Source organism: Lissotriton helveticus, chromosome 2_1 (assembly GCF_964261635.1).
Source record: "Lissotriton helveticus chromosome 2_1, aLisHel1.1, whole genome shotgun sequence".
In the NCBI taxonomy this organism is placed as follows: Eukaryota; Metazoa; Chordata; class Amphibia; order Caudata; family Salamandridae; genus Lissotriton; species Lissotriton helveticus.
The window spans coordinates 1235536662-1235555562 of record NC_136059.1 but is presented as its reverse complement, the minus strand read 5'-3'; the positions used below and the strand labels follow the sequence as shown (position 1 = coordinate 1235555562).

The following is an 18901-nucleotide window of genomic DNA, read 5'->3' as shown; positions in this document are numbered from 1 at the left end:
ACGAGGGTTAGTGGCAGCACAACAGCCATTGTTGGTGAGAGGGGGGGCAGGGGAATTTGCAAAGGACCAAGGAGGACAGCCGGAAGAGGTAGGGGTTGGACACAGACAAAAGATGGCAGGGGAAGGGGCTCCACAACAGACCATGCAGGGCAGACAAGAGGAGCAGTTGCACCACAACAGAGCAAGGAGGGCAGAGGGGAGTGGAAGCAAAATGGACCAGGGAGGACAGGAGGGAATGGATAGGGGCATATAACTTGGACAGGCAGGGTGGAGGTGTCAGGGACAGGCAGCAGCTATCTGACCATGCTAGGCAAGTGGGCGAGGCAGGGGCAGCGGAAGCTCAACAGAACACTCAGAGTAGATAGTATGGTGGCAGGTCCATGGAATATGATTGTCAGAAAAGAGGGAGCAGGGCATGCACACAGACATCTTAGGGTAGAGGGAAGGAGAATAGCGGCATCAAGCTAAGCTCAAAGGGTATTCAGGAGGGCAATGATGGGGCACAGACTTGGGCAACGGAGGGCAGGAGGGGTGGGCTGGAACATCAATCTAAATGGAGGGCAGTGGCAGCACATCGGTCCATGCAGGGCAGGAGGGAGGGGGCTGGTGTATATACTTGGACAACAGAGAGTTGGAAGGAGGTGGATGGGGCAGCAAGCTATCTGATTAGGGCAGGCAGGTAGGGCAGTGGCAGAACAACAGCCACACATGGCTGTAATGAGGAAGCAGGGTCAAGAAATTGGCCAATGAGTGGCTAGGAGGAAGGGGACAGGAACAGCAAGCTTGGTTGAGGGCAACACAATGTCAGGTCAGGCCCTCCGTTCAATCTCCCCTCACTATGCTTTGTAATGGGCATCTTATCTAACATTTAGAAAAAAGCTTAGTAAATCATTGGAAAAAAAACAAAGGTTACAGAGATGTTATAGTTAGGAAAAAAAATATAAAAAACCTAAGAAATTCACAGAAAAAACATAGGTTACTGGTAATTTGGTTCAGATTTCACTCACAGAAACAGTGAAATTCAGCAGTTACAGTTAGCTGAGCTAACTATAACTTACACCCCCACAATGCACAGCCTATGACCTCACATTTTACATAACTCATGACTTGGTCAACGGCATTACTGAGGACATCACCGATGACATTATCCTGTGATTGTTAGTGTTTCTAAACATTTTTGAGTGTTAAACATATATACTAACCTACTACAAAAGTTAGATCAGTACACTAGATTTACTACTAATGAATTATACTCTTTCTAACATATGTGATCTAAGTGGCTATATGTGACTCTCTGTATGAGTGTATTTTGGTTGTCTGAGTGGCTGTATAGGAGTATGAGAGTATGCATGAGTTGCTGTTTGGGTAAGTGAGTTGGTCTCTGACTAGCTTTGTGGGTGTGTGAGTGGTTGTGTGGTGCATGGTTGTATGGGTGGGTTAGTGGGTGTCTGAGTGGTCGTATAGGTATGTAAGTGGATGTGTGTGTGGATGTGTATGTGTGTGGTTGTATGGGTGTATGAGTGTCTGTATGGGTGTATAAGTGGGGGTTTGAGTAGCTGAGTGGGTGGGTGAGTGGCAGTATGGGTATGTGAGTGGGTGTGTGAGTGGTTGTATGGGTGTGTGAGTACTTATGTCAGTTGCTGTATGTGTGAGTGAGTGGTTCTGTGAGTTGCTGTATGGGTGAGTGAGCAGGTTTGTAAGTGACTGTATGGGTGAGTGATTGGGTGTTTGGCTGTATGAGTGAGTTACTGGGTATGTAAGTGGGTGTACTGGAGAGTGAGTGTCTGAGAATGGCTTTGTGGGTGAGTGAGCGGACATGGGAGTGCCTGTATGAATGTGTGAATGGGCATGTAAGTGGTTTGGTATGTGTATGTGCTTGTATGGTTTAGTGGGTGGCTGTGTTGAGAGGCTATATGGGTGAGTGATTGGGTGTGTGTGTGCATGGCTGTATAGGTGAATAGGTCTTTGTAATTAGCTGAATGGGTGAGTATGTGGCTGTGTGATTGGCTGTATGGGTGACCAACCTTCGCAAGTGTGAGGGGAAAACTGAAACTTCTCAAAGGTTGTAATGTTTTACTCTTTTCCACTTATGTGTTTAACTTGGAACTTTTTCTACCATTTAGGTCACAGATAACCCTATTTTACATTAATTAAGTGATTCTGCAACAGATGCCCCTTTCTTTGTCTTGTAGTTTAACATATCATTCACTCTTGTACATTTTTCCTCTCAAACGCACCCATCCTACCATTTTTCCTCTATAGTTTCTGTAGTTCTGGCGTCTAGTATTTACCATGTCACACAGGAGTATTGCTTCCAGCAGTTTTTAAAAGTTAGAAAACTGCCCTAAGATGGCTACTCAAAAACAGTAATGATGCCCACACAGTGCAGTGTTATCCCTTGGCTTGGGGTTTACTGTACCTGCAGCTGTGGTGGAAGAAGGCCAGCGTTGCTGAGGCTCAGGGCCAGGAGTAACTATGAGACAAAAAAAAAGATGATTACAAAGAGAAAATAATGACCGGCGCTGTGCAGACGGACAATTTATTTGATTCTGTAAATCATGGTGATTTGAAATTTACCTGAAATAAAACTAGTACAATCTCTTTTTTTTCCAGCAATATCCAGTTAGTGCTGCCACTGATAAATATTTTATACTTCTGATGACTTCTCTTAGACTTCTCTTAGGGATACTTGTGCCTGGCCCCGGGCAAGAAAAATTGCAGGAACTTAGATGTTTTTAATCAAAGCCAGTTTCTTTTTGATAATTTCTTCAAAATGCATTTTGAGAGGTTCAGAGAATACTTTACTGATGCTATGCCAAGGGTTTCTTCTGAATAGTTTAGCCCATTTAAATCACAAAATAATGGGCATCAAACATAGGGAATGGAAGGAGGATTGAGAAGCACGGAAAACCAATTTATTAGTAGACCCTGAACTGAATGTTTGTATTGTTGAAAACAACATGATTAAAACCTAGTGAATGATGAAAGGTTGCAAGGGCTAATGTTCCCCAAAGGTGTGTATAGCAGATTAGGATGAGATAAAGACAAGGTGGACATGTCTGCTAATCATAACTAATGCTTTACTGGGATATTTCCTGATGAGATGCTACAATGTGGTCTGGCTTTACTACAGCTAAGGAGTATGTATCCTAGGTCCTTATTTTTGTTTAAAATTTGTTCTGGTCAAGAGCTACAACCTCCAAACTGATATTATATATTTCCATGTGTACTACAGAGATAAGAGTTGCACTGCACCTACTTTGTGTGTCTAGCATTAAGACTTTTTAAAGGCCTGCTTTTGGGCTCAAGTCCAGCCCAGACTGGATTCGAGAACATGTAGCTTGAGTGTCAGATCATGTGGCTGTATGTTGCCTACCTGTTCTTCTCACAGCAGAAACAAGCATTTTGGTTTAGGCATGAAAGGCAGGAACCAAGCTAAATTGTCCGTTCTGCAGTGTTGTGACACACAGCTCACTTTACTGTTTGGCAATTTACATTAAAGGCCCTGTGACATCTCAAAAAAACAATGATGATGCAAGATTTCAAAAATCATAATACAAGACACATTTACTGATTGAAGCCACAATAAAGCTGAAAGTGCACCTTGCACGAGTTAGATGCAGTAACTCATGAAACTGAGACAAGTGTAGTAGAAGCAACATTAATGCATGTTTTAAAATGCAAGATGAATAATAAATATATATGAAACAATACTAATACATATAAACTAGTTGCATTCATGCGATTACTTATAAAAATATTGTTTATCAGCATTTACCTATGAAATATTGTGCCAAGTGGCCTAGAGTTTATATTGCCTTCCATTATAATACATCATGTAGAAGAGTTGGTGAAAAACTGTGAAAATAATAGATATGAACTTGAATTTTAAACTGACAATGCTAGTAGTTCTATAGTTTATTAAAAACTGTTTTTTGTTACATGGACGGAGACATTTTTATACTCGTGCAAGTTGAGAAAAATTGTGGTAGTAGGCTATTCTTAACATTAGTTAATATCATGTGATAATACTTGGTGAAAGTTCTACTTCATTCCTATATAAAATGATTTTATCACAGTATATTTGATATTGAATTAGAGTTTATTTCATTTAAAAGTTATATGCAAACGTAAGGCCTTTTCAAGCATGTTTATTCTCAAATGCTGACTTATTTTTGGCTTAATACAATGGTTCTTTTGCAGCTGTTAAATGTTGCCTTATTTGTTGCGTACATCTGAAATATTTCACATTTCTAAAAGATTCTTTACGTGCATGGGAACATCTTCCTGTGGGAACCAGAATTTTAATTGCCATCATACACGGAGACAATCTAATATTTCCAATGTTGTTAGGCTTTGAGGACTTTACATTTCTGGTTTCCCATGACCACCATTGGAAATCATCTCACAATTGCTAGTGTCCTAGGTGGCATTATGTGAATCTGAGTACATGGAAATCGCACAACAGTGGTGTGATGCCGCATCACTAGGACCTTAACTAAGACTTTATAAAAGAAGAAACCCCAAAGGAGGGGCTACGCCATACTTTCTCTTTTTCCCATGTGAGAGCATCGGTTGCCGTTTGATGATTTTCGAGAACCATGTTTTTTGCACTTGCACTGCCTCTGCGGAATGCTACAGTTGGTAGCTAATGGACTGAGATTTTCCTTTGCCGAACCAATTTCATTTTCTTGTTTTCACTTTTTGTCTTATGCTAATGGACTTGCCTTTAATGGAGGTTAAACCTGAACTCTTTACCCTTTTTTAATGATTTTGAGCTGTTAGTAGGTAAACCACCCTTCGGCTCTAAGTGGTAGTAGGATTCCGTAAAACTGCAAATTGATTTATTCAATAACTATCCTTTGAAGCTTAACCTAAATGTATGACATTCTACTACAATCTGTGATATTCTTACCTGGATTACTCATAAAACTGCTCAGGAATTTTGAATCTTTAATACAATAACCATATTAATGTAATATATAGCTGAACCTCCTATTGAGTCTTGCTTATTCTTTCATTGAAACTGTGCTATTTTACTAATGATTTAGGTGCATTGTAGGGAAAATCAGACATCTTTTACTGAACATAAAGTTCTGCTTCTTTCATTCTGTGTGGCCATAGCAGAACTTTTGGTCTGCATAATTCTAGTCTGATTTAAATTCTTCAGGTGATTGGGCCTTCCTGTTGCAATTATTTATTTCTATAGCATGGAGTTAAGAGTGGTGTACTTAAACTTGATTTTACATTTGTGAGTTAGCTGTCAATTTATGGTCCTCATTGGACAGCTAAGGTGATGTTTTGGTCACCCTAATTTCCATCCCTCCTTTCGGCTGAGAAGCATTCATCAGAGGATCAGTTCCTCTGTGGTAAATGAAAATGCTGCAGATTGCCTAATCGTAAAGGGCCCAGTACAGGTAGAGTAGTCAGGAGAGTAAGAATTATTTTGCCACACTTATGCTGCAACACCACATTATTAACCTTGGACTGTTTTTATCAAGCTATGAAATTCTGGCACAAATTCCTTGGGGAGGTTTAAGCCTCCAAAATGCGTAGCACATGCCACAAATTTGAACTTTGTGTTCATTCATAAACGTTTTTATGGCCGTTACCCTTTTTCGAACCATGTGTAATTTTATTCCTCGGAACGTTGAATTAAGTTTGTTTAGAAGGGTGGGCAAAACGCCACAATATTTTAAGGGTGTGTAGGAGAACGGGGGTTCGCCAATTCGAAATGTTTTTTTTTAGGTGAGGAAAAAATGAGAATAAAGTTGCATGCGCTAATGCATATCTTTAAAATGTGTGTCTGTCTGTGGACAGATGGCAGAAATAGATGCTGGGTGAGGGAGTATGGCTGGAAATGTTTTCACACATTTTCAACAAACTCCTAAGCAATTTAGTGAATCCCCTAAAAGTCAGACATTTTGGGAATCATAACAAAAGATCTGTGTGAATCTGACAATGAAACATTTGTTTTGAAATTTTGTCTACAAACCTCATTGCTGGCACTTGCAGAAAATATGCGTCGAGGTATAATCTGGAAATACAGTTAATTGAAAATGAGCTGGAGATACTGCAATACCTTTTAGAAATATATGTTTAAATCAAGGTTAAAGAAAAAACTCAATTTATTCTAATTCACTTACCGGAATGGAACAGGAGGTGCCGATAAGGCAGAAGAGCAGAGCTGCAATCTTCATTTTTTTAATAGAGAAATTTCCTGAAAAATACAAAAAGAATCATGTTTTAGAATAACTTTACTTTAAATGTGCTAATCTGGCACATCTGAAATACGCACAGGCCCTGAAGCAATTGGTGTTTATCCAAATTATCACGAATAAATAGAGCCTTTACTGATGACTTGTTGATGATTGCAGGGTCGGCGCATTATTCAACCAAACTATCTCACTAGCAGGATTCCTGTTCGATTTGAGGGTCTCTAGTTGGCAGAGGTAGGTACCTTTGACAAATAGGGACCCTTGCGTCTAGTCAGGGTAAGGGGGTACACTCCTAAAAAAAACCTGCTCACCCCCTCAGTAGCTTGGCAAAAGCAGACAGCCTTATCTCAGAGGCAGTGTGTAAAGCATTTGTGAACACATACAGTAACCCAGTGACAACACTACAGATGGACACCACACAAGTTGTAGTCTAAAAATAAGTATTTTTATATAGAGTTAACACAAGACCACAAATGACAAAAATCCACAATACTGTACGTTAAAAATGGAAGAAATAGCTTAGTTCTCTTTAGATGTAAAATGCGATACTTTAAGTTTAATGTACCTTAAGATGCATAACGCTATACAACAAAAGTGTTGCAGGGAAGGTGATGCTTTGGTTCCTTACACGCAAGAACAATGATGCGTTGGATCCCTACTGATGCGTAGCGGATGCGTCGGTTCTTCTGGGCGTTGGGAGGTGATGCGTTGGTTTCTTCCTGCGCTTCCGTGGCGCTGCGACAAGCAGCACCGTGATGCGATGAAGATCCGGTGCAATGAAACAAAAATGGCGTCTTCTCCTTGATACAACACGATGCCTGCACGCCCGACGGCCTTGCGGCGACTCAACAATTCTTCTGAGCCGCGACAGGCCCTGTGAAATGCTTCTCCGGTGATGTGACGGTGCCTGATGCGACAATCTTTTCCGGTGATGCCTGACGCTTCGGCGATGCAATGCGACAGCTGCAGCGGCTACACCCTTCTTCAGTGATGTGACAACAGCGGCTGCGGCGGCGACGCGCTTCCAGATGATGCGACGGCGTATGATGCGACGGCGACACTCTTCTCTGGCGATGTCTGCAATGTATCTTATTCCTTTGCAAAACACCGGTTTCTAACTATGCTCGCAAGAGCCGGCGGACGACCGTTGAATTCTTTGTGAAGGATTTAGATAGACCTGCCCAAAAAAAGTTACAATTCCTACTGTACGTGGCCTCTGACGTTTGCAGATATTTTCTCATTTTTGGAGGATTCACAGGTATCATCAAAAGAGCCCTTGGAACAAAGACAATTTAAGGGATGGGCAAAGTGAGCACTGGCTCAGGGCCCCATCATTAGGGGAGTAGGTGGCAGGGGCTAATAGAGCTGGCTCTGTTCTACAGACAGTCCTGATGACCTTGAATGATCATTAAACATAGGTTGTTTAAATATGGGGGCAGATGTATCAAGCCTTTTGCGATTCGCGGCCTTTGCGAATCGCAAAAGGCTTATAAGCATTTTTTGATATGTATCAAAAAATCGCAAAGTAAGGAATCGCAAAAATTTGCGATTCCTTATTTTGCTTAAGCATTTAAGGAATCGCAAATTTTGCGATTCCTTAAATGCGATGTATGTAGGTTTTCAAAATTGCGAATTTGGGTTAAAAAATCGCAAATTACCACCAACTTGTAGTTGGTGGTAATTTGCGATTTCTTTTAAAAATGCCCTATTTGGCATTTGTGAGGGTGGCATGTGACGCACACACATGCCCATAGGGCATGTATATGCGCCATATGCACACACATGTAGATTTCAGGGGTGCAGCAGGGTGTCTTTGAGACACCCCTGCACCCTTGAAATTATTCTCAATTTGCGATTAGCAAATTGCGAATCGCAAATTGAGAATTATTTCACAATCATTCCTATGGCCTCCTGGCCCATAGGAATGCATGGGAAATTATTCCTTAATTGCAAATTCTCAAAATGCGAATTCGTAAATAAGGAAGACTAAGAAATCGCAAAAAATAGCGATTTTCTACATACATTCCATTTTGCGATTTCTAAATAGCAATTCCTTAAAAATCGCTATTTAGAAATCGCAAAATGGAATCTTGATACATCTGCCCCATAGTTTTTCTTTAATGTATTTTAAGTATGGCTAATGTGCGGGTATTTAATACAGACATTTTGCAAAGAAATAATGGGTCTCATTTACGAGGTCCTAGGCACCTCTGGAGCGTCACTTTTTTGTTGCTCAGGTGGTGCAATGTGCCGCAGCTTATTTACAAGGCCACGCAAAGCCTTGTAAATATGTACCTCTTTCACGCAGAACCCTGCATGAAGGGGACTTCTATTGTTGTTGCTGTGGGTGTTCCCACACAACACCCACAGAATCTGAAGCATTCCCAGATTTACGAGGAATCGTAAACCTGGGAATGTGTCAGATTCTAACGCCACCCTAGGGGTGACTTTAGGGAGGTGTAACAAGGAAAATATCCTTATTTCTTCTAGTTTTTTCTTCTTTCTATGTCTGGTGCATTCTGCAGCACACATAGGAGGAGGAAATCCCCTCCATAGATAGGTGTCCCTCCGTTGGCGCTCGGCTGCTTTATTAGCGCTGATGCAGGGGTCGGTACAGGAATGCACTGTATTCTTGTAAATATGGCACATTCCTGCACTTTTAGTAGGACGCAGTGCGGCACTGCAAAATTGCTTGCGGCACCGCCCTGCACCATTCTACTGTAAATGAGGCCCTTTGTGTTTATGGATCTTACCACCATGGGACAGCCATAAAAACATTATTTTAGAAACAGGAGGTCACATATTAAAAGTGGTAACAGAGATTATTTGCAATAACATTAGTGAGTTGCTGCTGTATTACACTATCTGAAAGACGCATTACAGTCCCTGAATATTAGATGAAAACACATTTACAATTTGGAGAAAGGTGTCTGTGCACTGTCAGTGCCCTGGCCAAAGAGGGCATCAAAGAGGTGTGATTGGATCTTGAATGAAAAGCTGTTCCGAACATGGATGCCCCAACATACGCTTGACCCAGGGCCCCCAAAATCCTTAAATTCTCACTGCCTTGGAAATATCCACATTTTTATAGAATAATGGCGTACTCTTACTGCTATTCATTAACATTTCCCACTAGCTGGAAAATCAGCATGATTTAGCGCCCAACTACGAGTGTATTGGAGTTGTGTTTATATAATTTGGCACAACCAGCTATCAGTACTGGAACCAACTGTAATTCTGCGATGGGGAATTACAGGTCCATTCAAAGGTGGACCCTGAGAAAAGAGGAATGACTGTGGAACTCAGTATTGCTGCACCAATTTCCATGGGTTCACCCTGTTTCCCACCCAGAGATAGTGGCTATTTTTTAAAAGAAAAAAATCCAGAGAAAAGATTGGAGATGTAGTGTTTTCACATTACGTTTAATATCAATGAGTCCAGCAACTCCCTTTACTAGATGCACCGAGATTACCAGGTCACTTGCATTTAGGCGCTAAATAGGGTGAAAACGAGCACATTTAAATGTTTCCTGATTTTTCCTTTGCATAAAAAATACTTTCTCCTGTTGAGAAACTCCTACCCCCTTCCATCCAAAATGCGACAGGAAGCAGTTATCGTCTCTTTCCCCTTCTGGAAAGACAGTTACTCCTGGCTTTGACTAGAGCAATTTTCCTGCATTTGCAGGTTGGGAAAGTAAATTACAAAACGGTTGTGAAAAATCAGTATAATTATGGGTGTTGACTGCACTTTCAATGGCCAACTACCATCTCCACTGGAAGAATTTCGAAGTTCTCAAAGGCACTTAGAGCTTTGAGAATTCTAAGAAATCAGATTTTGTTTTTCATAATGTGGACTACCAATTCACAAATTGGTTTTTACACACCTCAATGATACTTATTATTGCACCTGGTGTTTTGGTATTTTTGAACCACAAATCACCAACTTCAGTGTTCAAGAGGTTGTTCTACTATGGCCCTGTTACACGTTGCGCTGTGCAGGGATGACAAGATTACTGGGGCTCGAGAAACGTATTTCATGCGGTAATTGCACAAGTGCACCATGTTATTGTGATTTTCAGTTTCTGGAATGAGGAATAACCATGTAGATCTGGGGGTGCTCTGTTTTTTTCTGCCAGGTTATTCCTGATTCTGGGGACTTTTTTGCTACTACTTACCACCTGCTTTAAGCAGTGCTTAACTCGAGCCAGGGGTTGCCGGGGAGGAGGGACACAACACTTGTTTTTGAGGACCAACACTTAATTTTTCATATCAGATCAGAAAGACAAACGAAAACAAAGGCAGAAAACCAGTCACAAACAGAAAGCAGGAACCTGCAAGTGTGATCAAAATAGACAGGTAGTGTCTAGTAGTTAACTAAAGACTACAGCCTTGGTATTTGGTGCTCTGAGGTTTAATTGTACCAGCCTCTGGCTTCGGAGCATAGCTTTGGGCACAGAACTCTTTTTTTCACACATCAAGTGGTAGATCGGCATGGGGGGTTTGGCCAATGAAGGTCACAGGATGGGGCTGAAAGTGGAGTGGGTGTTCGGTCAGGGCAGGCTGAGGGGCTGTGGAAGTAGAATTCCATGCTCCCCCTGTGATGTAAGTCTGCACCAGGCAACTTGGAACACACAGTTTTGTTTCCATGGAAAGACTCTTCCATAAAACATGCAACCTCACCTAGATTACAATAAAGGCAAATGTTGGTAGCAACTGGCGGGTAAAAGGCATATCCTGCCCCCAAGGCACACTAGCTCCAGGCTGCCCACACTTCATCTCACAGGAGAGTGAAGGATGCCTTTATCTGATCCATGGTCCAGTCACCATGTCTGTGGTAGGAAGCAATAGACCTCTTTCCCTGGGGTGCACTCTCTCCTTGGGGGACAGGAACCTTGGTTTCCACCTAGACCCCTGCCAAATGTCCCTCTGGGGAGTACACATGTTCCTCAAAGTGTGACTGACATTGTACGTGTGTTAATTGGACACATGCCAGGCAGCCATCATTCATGTGTTCCATGCGCTAGGACAGAAGGGACGTACGGAGCTTTTAAATATCAGATACCAACCTGAACAAAGAAAGGCTTGCTTTGCTGCACACTGTAAAAGCAATTAAGATTATTTACAGCAATACGTTTTACTGGAGCATTTGAAGTGGATGAAAGGGATTCACAATTCCAACTTTTAAGTTTGGATGCAACTAGAATCGGTGCGATTTTTATTCTATTTTTTACACGGCACATAGAATTGTCTTCCAGCACAGGATTGTGCAATCCAAAACAGTTAAATAAATAAATAAATAAATAAGAGTTAGGCAGCAAAGGACCTGTGAGTTATTGTTCTCTAGAGACTGTCTATGACGAGTTCTGTAGATGGACATGGCACTGTGGACTTCATTTGGTTCCTTATGCACAAGAGTCGCCTTTACATTGCATTACATTGAATTCACTAGGATCAGCCACCCTCTTAGGGCCAAACTCACAAATAATGCAGCAAAACTACGCATCACAGAGTTCGTTCGTCCCACTATTTATGAAGAAATCTGCATTTTTCAACATTTGTAAAAAAAGTCTTCAAAATCTCTGCAAGTCTTACATTTCCAAGCATGTCCCTAAGCGCCTTCACTAACCTTTAATGACTGTCCACAGAACTGTAGTGGAAAACGACATTTGCACAATTAACTTATTTTGCCTTTTAGGCATAATTTCCCATAGGGAGTAAAGCCTTCCAGTTTACCTCTGAAAAATGTGTAGGTTTGCATCACATTCACTGACTGAACCCTTTCCCAGTTTCAAAGCTAAGTGTGTAAATATGGTATGAGAGGTCACTGGTAATATTTGTGAAGATAAATGACCAATGCCAACACGTGTTTCGTCAGAGGGTAAAATAACCCAAATGACTTCTTCAGGGCAAAAGATACAGTCCAAATTTGAGGTCAGGTAAACAACTTCCAGAAGATATTAGTTCCTCAAATATTACTGAGAACTCAATCCATTTTCTATCTCAGAGTTCTTCTTTGTAGAGTAAAATATAATAAGGATCCAGGAGAGTACTCCTCACGCCGTCAGAAGGGGTTCGTTTTCTGTGAGACTCACAGAAAACGAACCCCTTCTGACGGCGTGAGGAGTACTCTCCTGGATCCTTATTATATTTTACTCTACAAAGAAGAACTCTGAGATAGAAAATGGATTGAGTTCTCAGTAATATTTGAGGAACTAATATCTTCTGGAAGTTGTTTACCTGACCTCAAATTTGGACTGTATCTTTTGCCCTGAAGAAGTCATTTGGGTTATTTTACCCTCTGACGAAACACGTGTTGGCATTGGTCCTTGATGCATTGGCTACATTTCTATGTCAATTTGAAGGAAACTATGAAGAATTTCGTTGATATATGAAGAGAAAAGAAATGAAAATTAAAGGAAATTAATTTGAGGAACTTTTGAAAGAGCAATTTTTTGATTGTGGTTATCTTTTCTCTTGGGACAATTTAAGAATCTGTATCTATGTGCTCGGGGACAATTTATCTTTGTTAAGTGAACTCCCTGGTTTCAGAAGAGTTCTCCTTTTGGGGGCGTTGGTGGCCGTTTCCCCCTGTTCCCTTGAGCCGCTTTATTTTGAGAATATTACAGCAGTTGTTGTTGTTGCGCAAAACTTACCCAGCCACTACTTGGTCTGTATTGGTAATATTTGTGATTTCCTTAAAGTTATGGAGGTTTTCCATCCTTTGTTATGGCTACGACCTTTGGATCATACATGACATTACCATTTAAATGCACCAGAAAATGACAATTAACATGACATTTTTCAGCATTTGTGAGGAGACTTTGCAGTTGAGAAGTTCTGCAAATCCAGATTCTGTACACAAGGATTCTAGAAGTCTGACTGAAACACAACTTTTTTAGGTTTCCCAGTCCACTTACAACTACAAAGTTAGCTCTGGCTGTTACTCACTGTGAAGATGGAAACGGTTGATGAAGAATAACACATCAACAGTGAAGGAGGAAAACAACGTTTTCCAGTTAGTTTCTTAATTGCCATAAATACCACTTATCTCAGCACATTTTAGGAGCTGATGTTGCAATATTCAAATTCAATGCAAACATTGAGATTAAAATGTTATTGTTGTGAACCTACACACACACACACACACACAAATGCGCACACATGCACACACAACCACACCCACATTTTAGAAACAGCATTTTTTCCGGTAAGGTAATCCTCCAGGAATCACCCAAACTGTGAGCATCAGAAATTGCTGAATACAAAATTTTAAAGGAATTCTAAATTATATTCACTGGAAAAAATGTGTGTTTCTGCTCAAATTTCTACCGCTTCCCCAGTGCCAGGCTGTTTCTGGAGGCATATTTAGCCATTCTTGAGCAAGCGAATATGCCCAGGGAAACCACGAGGCAGTTCTGCATGAAGTGTGCTGCTTTGCTTGCAATGTCGATTTTGGCGGGAATTCTTCCTCTGCACAAACTGGTATTACAAACCAACCCATAATACCGATGCTGCTTGCTCCTTCTGCATCACACAGGCCAGGCAGGATAGGGCACCGCCTCAGACAGTGTGGTGCCAGCATGGGTGGTTGTGCAATCACCTTTAGTAATGACAGGCCTTTCTGCATTTGGCTTAAGTGCTAATCATAAGATTGCACCTATCTAACAAGCGAACATGCAACGTTGCAGCCCACCAGCTGGCATGGGTCGAGGGGCGGGGCTTCACAGAAGTACTGTGAAAAGTTAGCTAGTTGTTTTTTAAAACATTACTTTGTCGAGAACAAAGATTTATATATTAATAGTGTAATTTATCCATTAACCGGTAAATCATTGCAGCTGGCCTTAATAATATTCTACATATATCTAGATCCTAAACAAACACATACACTGACTTTTAACCCTGGACTTTTAAAATAGTTCGACCTGGACCATGTTTCATACCAAAAACCCAATATTTTCTAAAGGTTACAACCACCGTTTTGCAGGACTCTGCATACAGTGCGCCATTATAACAGACTCCATGGTACTACATTTTTCAATTTGGGGGAGAAGAAAGACCGAGTCTGCCTGGTTGGACTCGAAGCTGCCAAGTGCAAGCCATCTAGGAACTTGAAAAACTAACGTTTTGTGTTCAAATATTTCTGTCCATTAAAACTGGCTCTGAATTTCCTAATGTTTCAATGATGAAAGGCTGAGATGGGTGAAATCAGCGACACTCAAGATAACCATGTAACTTCCTTAGTAAATGCATGAATCAGCAGTGGCCTAGGAGACTCTTGAGACTCGAATTTCTTGACATCTTAATATCTACACATAAAATTGCAAATTGAACCAGATACAAGTGGGCAAGAAATTGCACACTATAGGTAAATCTGCATTTAAATCAGTATTTTAATGCCATACCTCAAGTAAGTCTTCACAGCAGCAGAAGCGGATGAAAAAACACGTTGTCAAGCGTTGGTTCCTTCTGACCTGCAGACTCTTTCACTGTCATTTAAACCCTGACCCAAACGGCCGTCAGCCAATCACCGCTCAGAACCCTGTGACTCACTAAGTGTTAAATAATTATTAAGATAACGGCACCTTCCGTAATCACTGTGGTCTTAAGTGGAATCTCGCACATCAGCATTATTATTAAACTGTGGTGTCGACATTGCCTCTGTAATATGTACCTGCGTGTGTTTTGTAATGACCTTTCCCAGAGAGAATAGTTTCTCAGCTGCAGACTACAAATCCCTTCAGTCTCGCGCTCCTGTAATTCATTGTTTTTAGTCTGCAAGCTGAAGCCAAGATATATGAGAGCATTTAAGACTATAAATATATACTGGAAGGCTTAGGACGCACTCGTGGCTGGTAGGCAAAAGGTGACATTTGCAACTCGTGTTGGCCTCCAAGTGTGTCCGGAATGGTCCCTCTTGGACCACTGAATTGTTTAGTTTGACATCAGAAACATTAAATAACCCCAATGTGACTTAAGGGTGTACCAACCAATCTGTTGTAAGGATCATGTCTTCTAGAGTAGACACCCCTTCTTTTCAGTTTGAAGACATGTGCTATTAAGCATGCAACAAGTGATGAATTACTATCTTATCAAATGAACATTCGTGGCATGTGCTTTTATTCTCTGAATGTATAATGAATATGTCTGATAAGCAAGATCAATAAAAAACACATTCAGTGATAATTTAGTGATTATTTAGCTTAGAGACCATTCCAGGAATGTCATAAATCTTATGTCTGTTTCCCTCCATAATTTTATTATTTTATTCACTTGCTTTCAGGCTTCTTTCGTTTAGTTTTAGGTTCTTAAGCACATACAGGTCAAGTTCCATTTTAGATGTAGGGGTCAATTCCGATGTAGTTCAGAAAGTATTCCTACTGAATCGGTTCCGGAATGCTTTCCGGAAGACTCGGATTGGGCGAGTCCGACCAAGCGATTTGGATTATCCGGATGCTTCCGGATACAATTTGGCCAGACTCCCATTGACTTCAATGGGAGCGTGTTTTCCGAGCGAGAACACAGGCTTCCATTATAGGGAGGGGTGGGTGGGGAAAACCTTACACACAGTGCCGGACACCCCATGGTGCCTGCCACACTGTACATGGTTGGAACGGGGGGGCCCTTGGGTTGCCCCAAGGGCCCGATTCGGAAGGCCCAGGGTAAAGGAGGACCTGCAATGGGTCCCCAAATACAGATTCCGGCAGCCAAATCATTCCGGAGAAACTGAATCGGAATGGCTGTCCAAATGAGTCATCGTTCTCGCTCGCTTGGAAACCGAGTCCATAGAGCTGTACGATTCGGCTTCGAAAGACGAGACCTCTCCGGATGCCTTTCGGAACCGATTCGGACAGCCCTAACGGTGTAGAGGCATTGTAATCAGTCATTGGGAAGTGTTTATAATTTGGTCCAAAACAAGGTTCCGAATTGGATTCAACAAACCCGAATCCGATTCGGAGCCCATCCGAACGACATCGGAATCAACCCCAAAGTCTCATTTTAGCTAGCCTGTTCAGCTTCTTTACCTTTAGGCCAAAATCGATTCTAGGTAATGGAGGCCACCATCTTAGATCATAAAGGCTGCCATTTTTCTCCAAATTATGCAGAATCGTCAACATGTCTACTATTGAGGTTCCAAGAACTGTGAACATGTCAAGTCATTCAGATACAGACATTAATAAAAGCCCCAGAGTGAGATCAGTTTGAGACAGGCGCCTTTTTTGAGATCAAATAGCAACCATAACCTGAATAATGTAGTCCATACTGACATATTTTTACCCAACTAGTACATCCTCTGCTGTATATGATTATGTCAAAACATTTATAAGGTGGCATTGCAAATTCCATCCTAGATAAGATATAATATATAAGGACTACCACTTGATCACTTAGGAGAGAAATTTCACCCAGGTCATAAACACAGACTGCAGATGAGCACAGTACCAGATTCCATCGCAACAGAAAAAGCCTCTAGCAAGACTCCCTGAATCTCTGTGAAGCATTCCAATCTGCCTTCTCAAACTGGTGCCTGGATTGTGTTATTGTGGCCGTGTGCTCAAAATAGCTGACAAGCTATTCCAAACAGACAACAAACCCCACTGTCTGAGTATGCGCACCACTTTTGAGATTCATGCATATTATTTATTTAGCTGCTGGAACTAGCACAGTGCTTAGAGAAAGCACAGTGGGTGTGTAAGGACTATAAAGTGTGACGTTACAATGTTTCCGTGTTTTTCACTGTTATTAAAAAGAGTAGCTGAATTTATTATCTTCTGTGAAGTTATCAACGTTATGTGCACTATATCTCAAAATCCTAAAATAACTATTTTAAAATAAATATGTTGAAATATTTTCTGTTTCTAGTGATCTTGAGTGTGTAAATCATTAATGAACGATTGTTTGGATTACCACTGCTCCCTGTTAGTAACCCAAAAGCACTGACTACCTCATTTATATATTCGGTGGAGTTCTATGGGGCTACAAAAACCTGTATTTCATGTTCAGTGCTGGTGCACTGGACTAGGTTCCCGTGGGTGTGAAGGCATACCTTGTAGAGTTGAGCCAGAGAATCAATCAATCTATCTATCTATCTATCTATCTATCTATCTATCTATCTATCTATCTATCTATCTATCTATCTATCTATCTATCTATCTATCTATCTATCTATCTATCTATCTATCTATCTATCTATCTATCTATCTATCTATCTATCTATCTATCTATCTATCTATCTATCTATCTATCTATCTATCTATCTATCTATCTATCTATCTATCTATCTATCTATCTATCTATCTATCTATTTCAATATAAATATTGATAATGATGTAGATTGACCAATATAGATGTAGATATGACATTCTGTTAGGGCTGTTCTAATAGACACAAGATTTTTCTGACTACTATGTTATGCTCTCATAGTACAGACAGGAGGACAAATGTAACAGAAATTCAGTTTTCTGCCAGTGATGTAATGTAATGTATGTATACTTGTAAAGCGCACTGTTACCTCGTTACGTGGCGTCCTGGCGCTGTATACCGCTGGGGAACCCGTCCTGGCTTTCCCTGTGAGAGGGCACCCCCAAGGTGAAGCCAGGCATCCCCGGCGCTGCTAGGGCCGTTGTGGAGATTAAGCAAGCTATTGCCCAGAGTTGCAGAGTGGGACCCAAGGTTAGCGTAGGCACCTAGGCGAGAACTATCGAGTCCGCGGACATAGACCCAAGACCCTGCCGTGTCGGGAATTGAACCCTGGTCCCGGGCCGACCTCTGCTTCAGGGTCTGCCGCTTCTAACCAGTGAGCCACACTTCTCCATTCAATTCGATGGTTATGAAGAGGTCTAGAGAAATTATTCCTCTAACACAAAACCACTATCATATATTATGGACCACTATTTCCCAGAAACCTTAGCTTCAGGTCAGTGATCAAAACAATTGGCATGTTCTACCATCATATCTAAGTTTATATATTGACCGTCACTTATATTGAGCGCCAACATAATGTCAATGTAGGTAGGTATGCAGTTAAGAACAGTAAATCTACACTAGCCTGTTTGTGCTCACTTTGAAGATATGTTGGTAAACAGTAATATGGAAATAGATATTCTTGACTCCAATTTTGAGACATACAACCACATTCCAGCAGTCCAGTATTGGCAGGAGTCATGCCATTCGTACTGCCCTTTTTAAAGAATCTTTCCTGTTTGTGGAATCTCCTTCCATTCTGTAACATACCTTGTCAAAGCATCTCTATGGTCAGCCATCCTTCTGTGATCAAAATACTACATGCAAAGAATTAAACCTGAGATAACTATGGTCTTCCCAACCTCAGTTCATTTCAAGATGGTCGTTACTAATCAAAAGCAAGAAAGTCCACTAGATAGACATTTATTCAGAGAAGGCTAACAGAACTTCTGTCAAAACAGAAGACGTCCACATGATGAATGTCAACTCATCAAAACGTTAGTGGCTGCTGAAGTGACATCCTACACCCTTTGACCCTAATTAACATCACATGGTTGGCAATTATTCCCACTCTTAGTCTGTCAATAACCTTGTATTGGCTACCAAAAACCGTGCAAAGGACAGGGAGTAGAAACCACAAAAATCAGGGCTGTATGAGTCCGGAGTATTTTTTGTTCCTAGGTTTGTCACATGACCAGACCCAGGTAATGTTTTTGTAATATG

The 18901-nt window shown here is 41.2% G+C and overlaps 1 protein-coding gene across 3 annotated transcripts in view; it reads right to left on the bottom strand.

The window, feature by feature from the left end:
* ODAM (odontogenic, ameloblast associated) overlaps positions 1 to 14678 on the bottom strand; it is a 42407-nt gene extending 27729 nt beyond the window's left edge. For all 3 annotated transcript variants that reach the window (XM_078677490.1, XM_078677491.1, XM_078677492.1), the window contains exons 1-4: positions 14620 to 14678; positions 6147 to 6220; positions 5996 to 6037; positions 2420 to 2473 (exon numbers count right to left, since the gene is read on the bottom strand). In XM_078677490.1, coding sequence (XP_078533616.1) covers positions 2420 to 2473; positions 5996 to 6037; positions 6147 to 6200 — 150 coding nt within the window. In that variant the 5' untranslated portion in view covers positions 6201 to 6220; positions 14620 to 14678. The remainder of the gene's footprint in view (positions 1 to 2419; positions 2474 to 5995; positions 6038 to 6146; positions 6221 to 14619) is intronic.
* Between the last annotated feature and the right edge of the window lie 4223 nt (positions 14679 to 18901).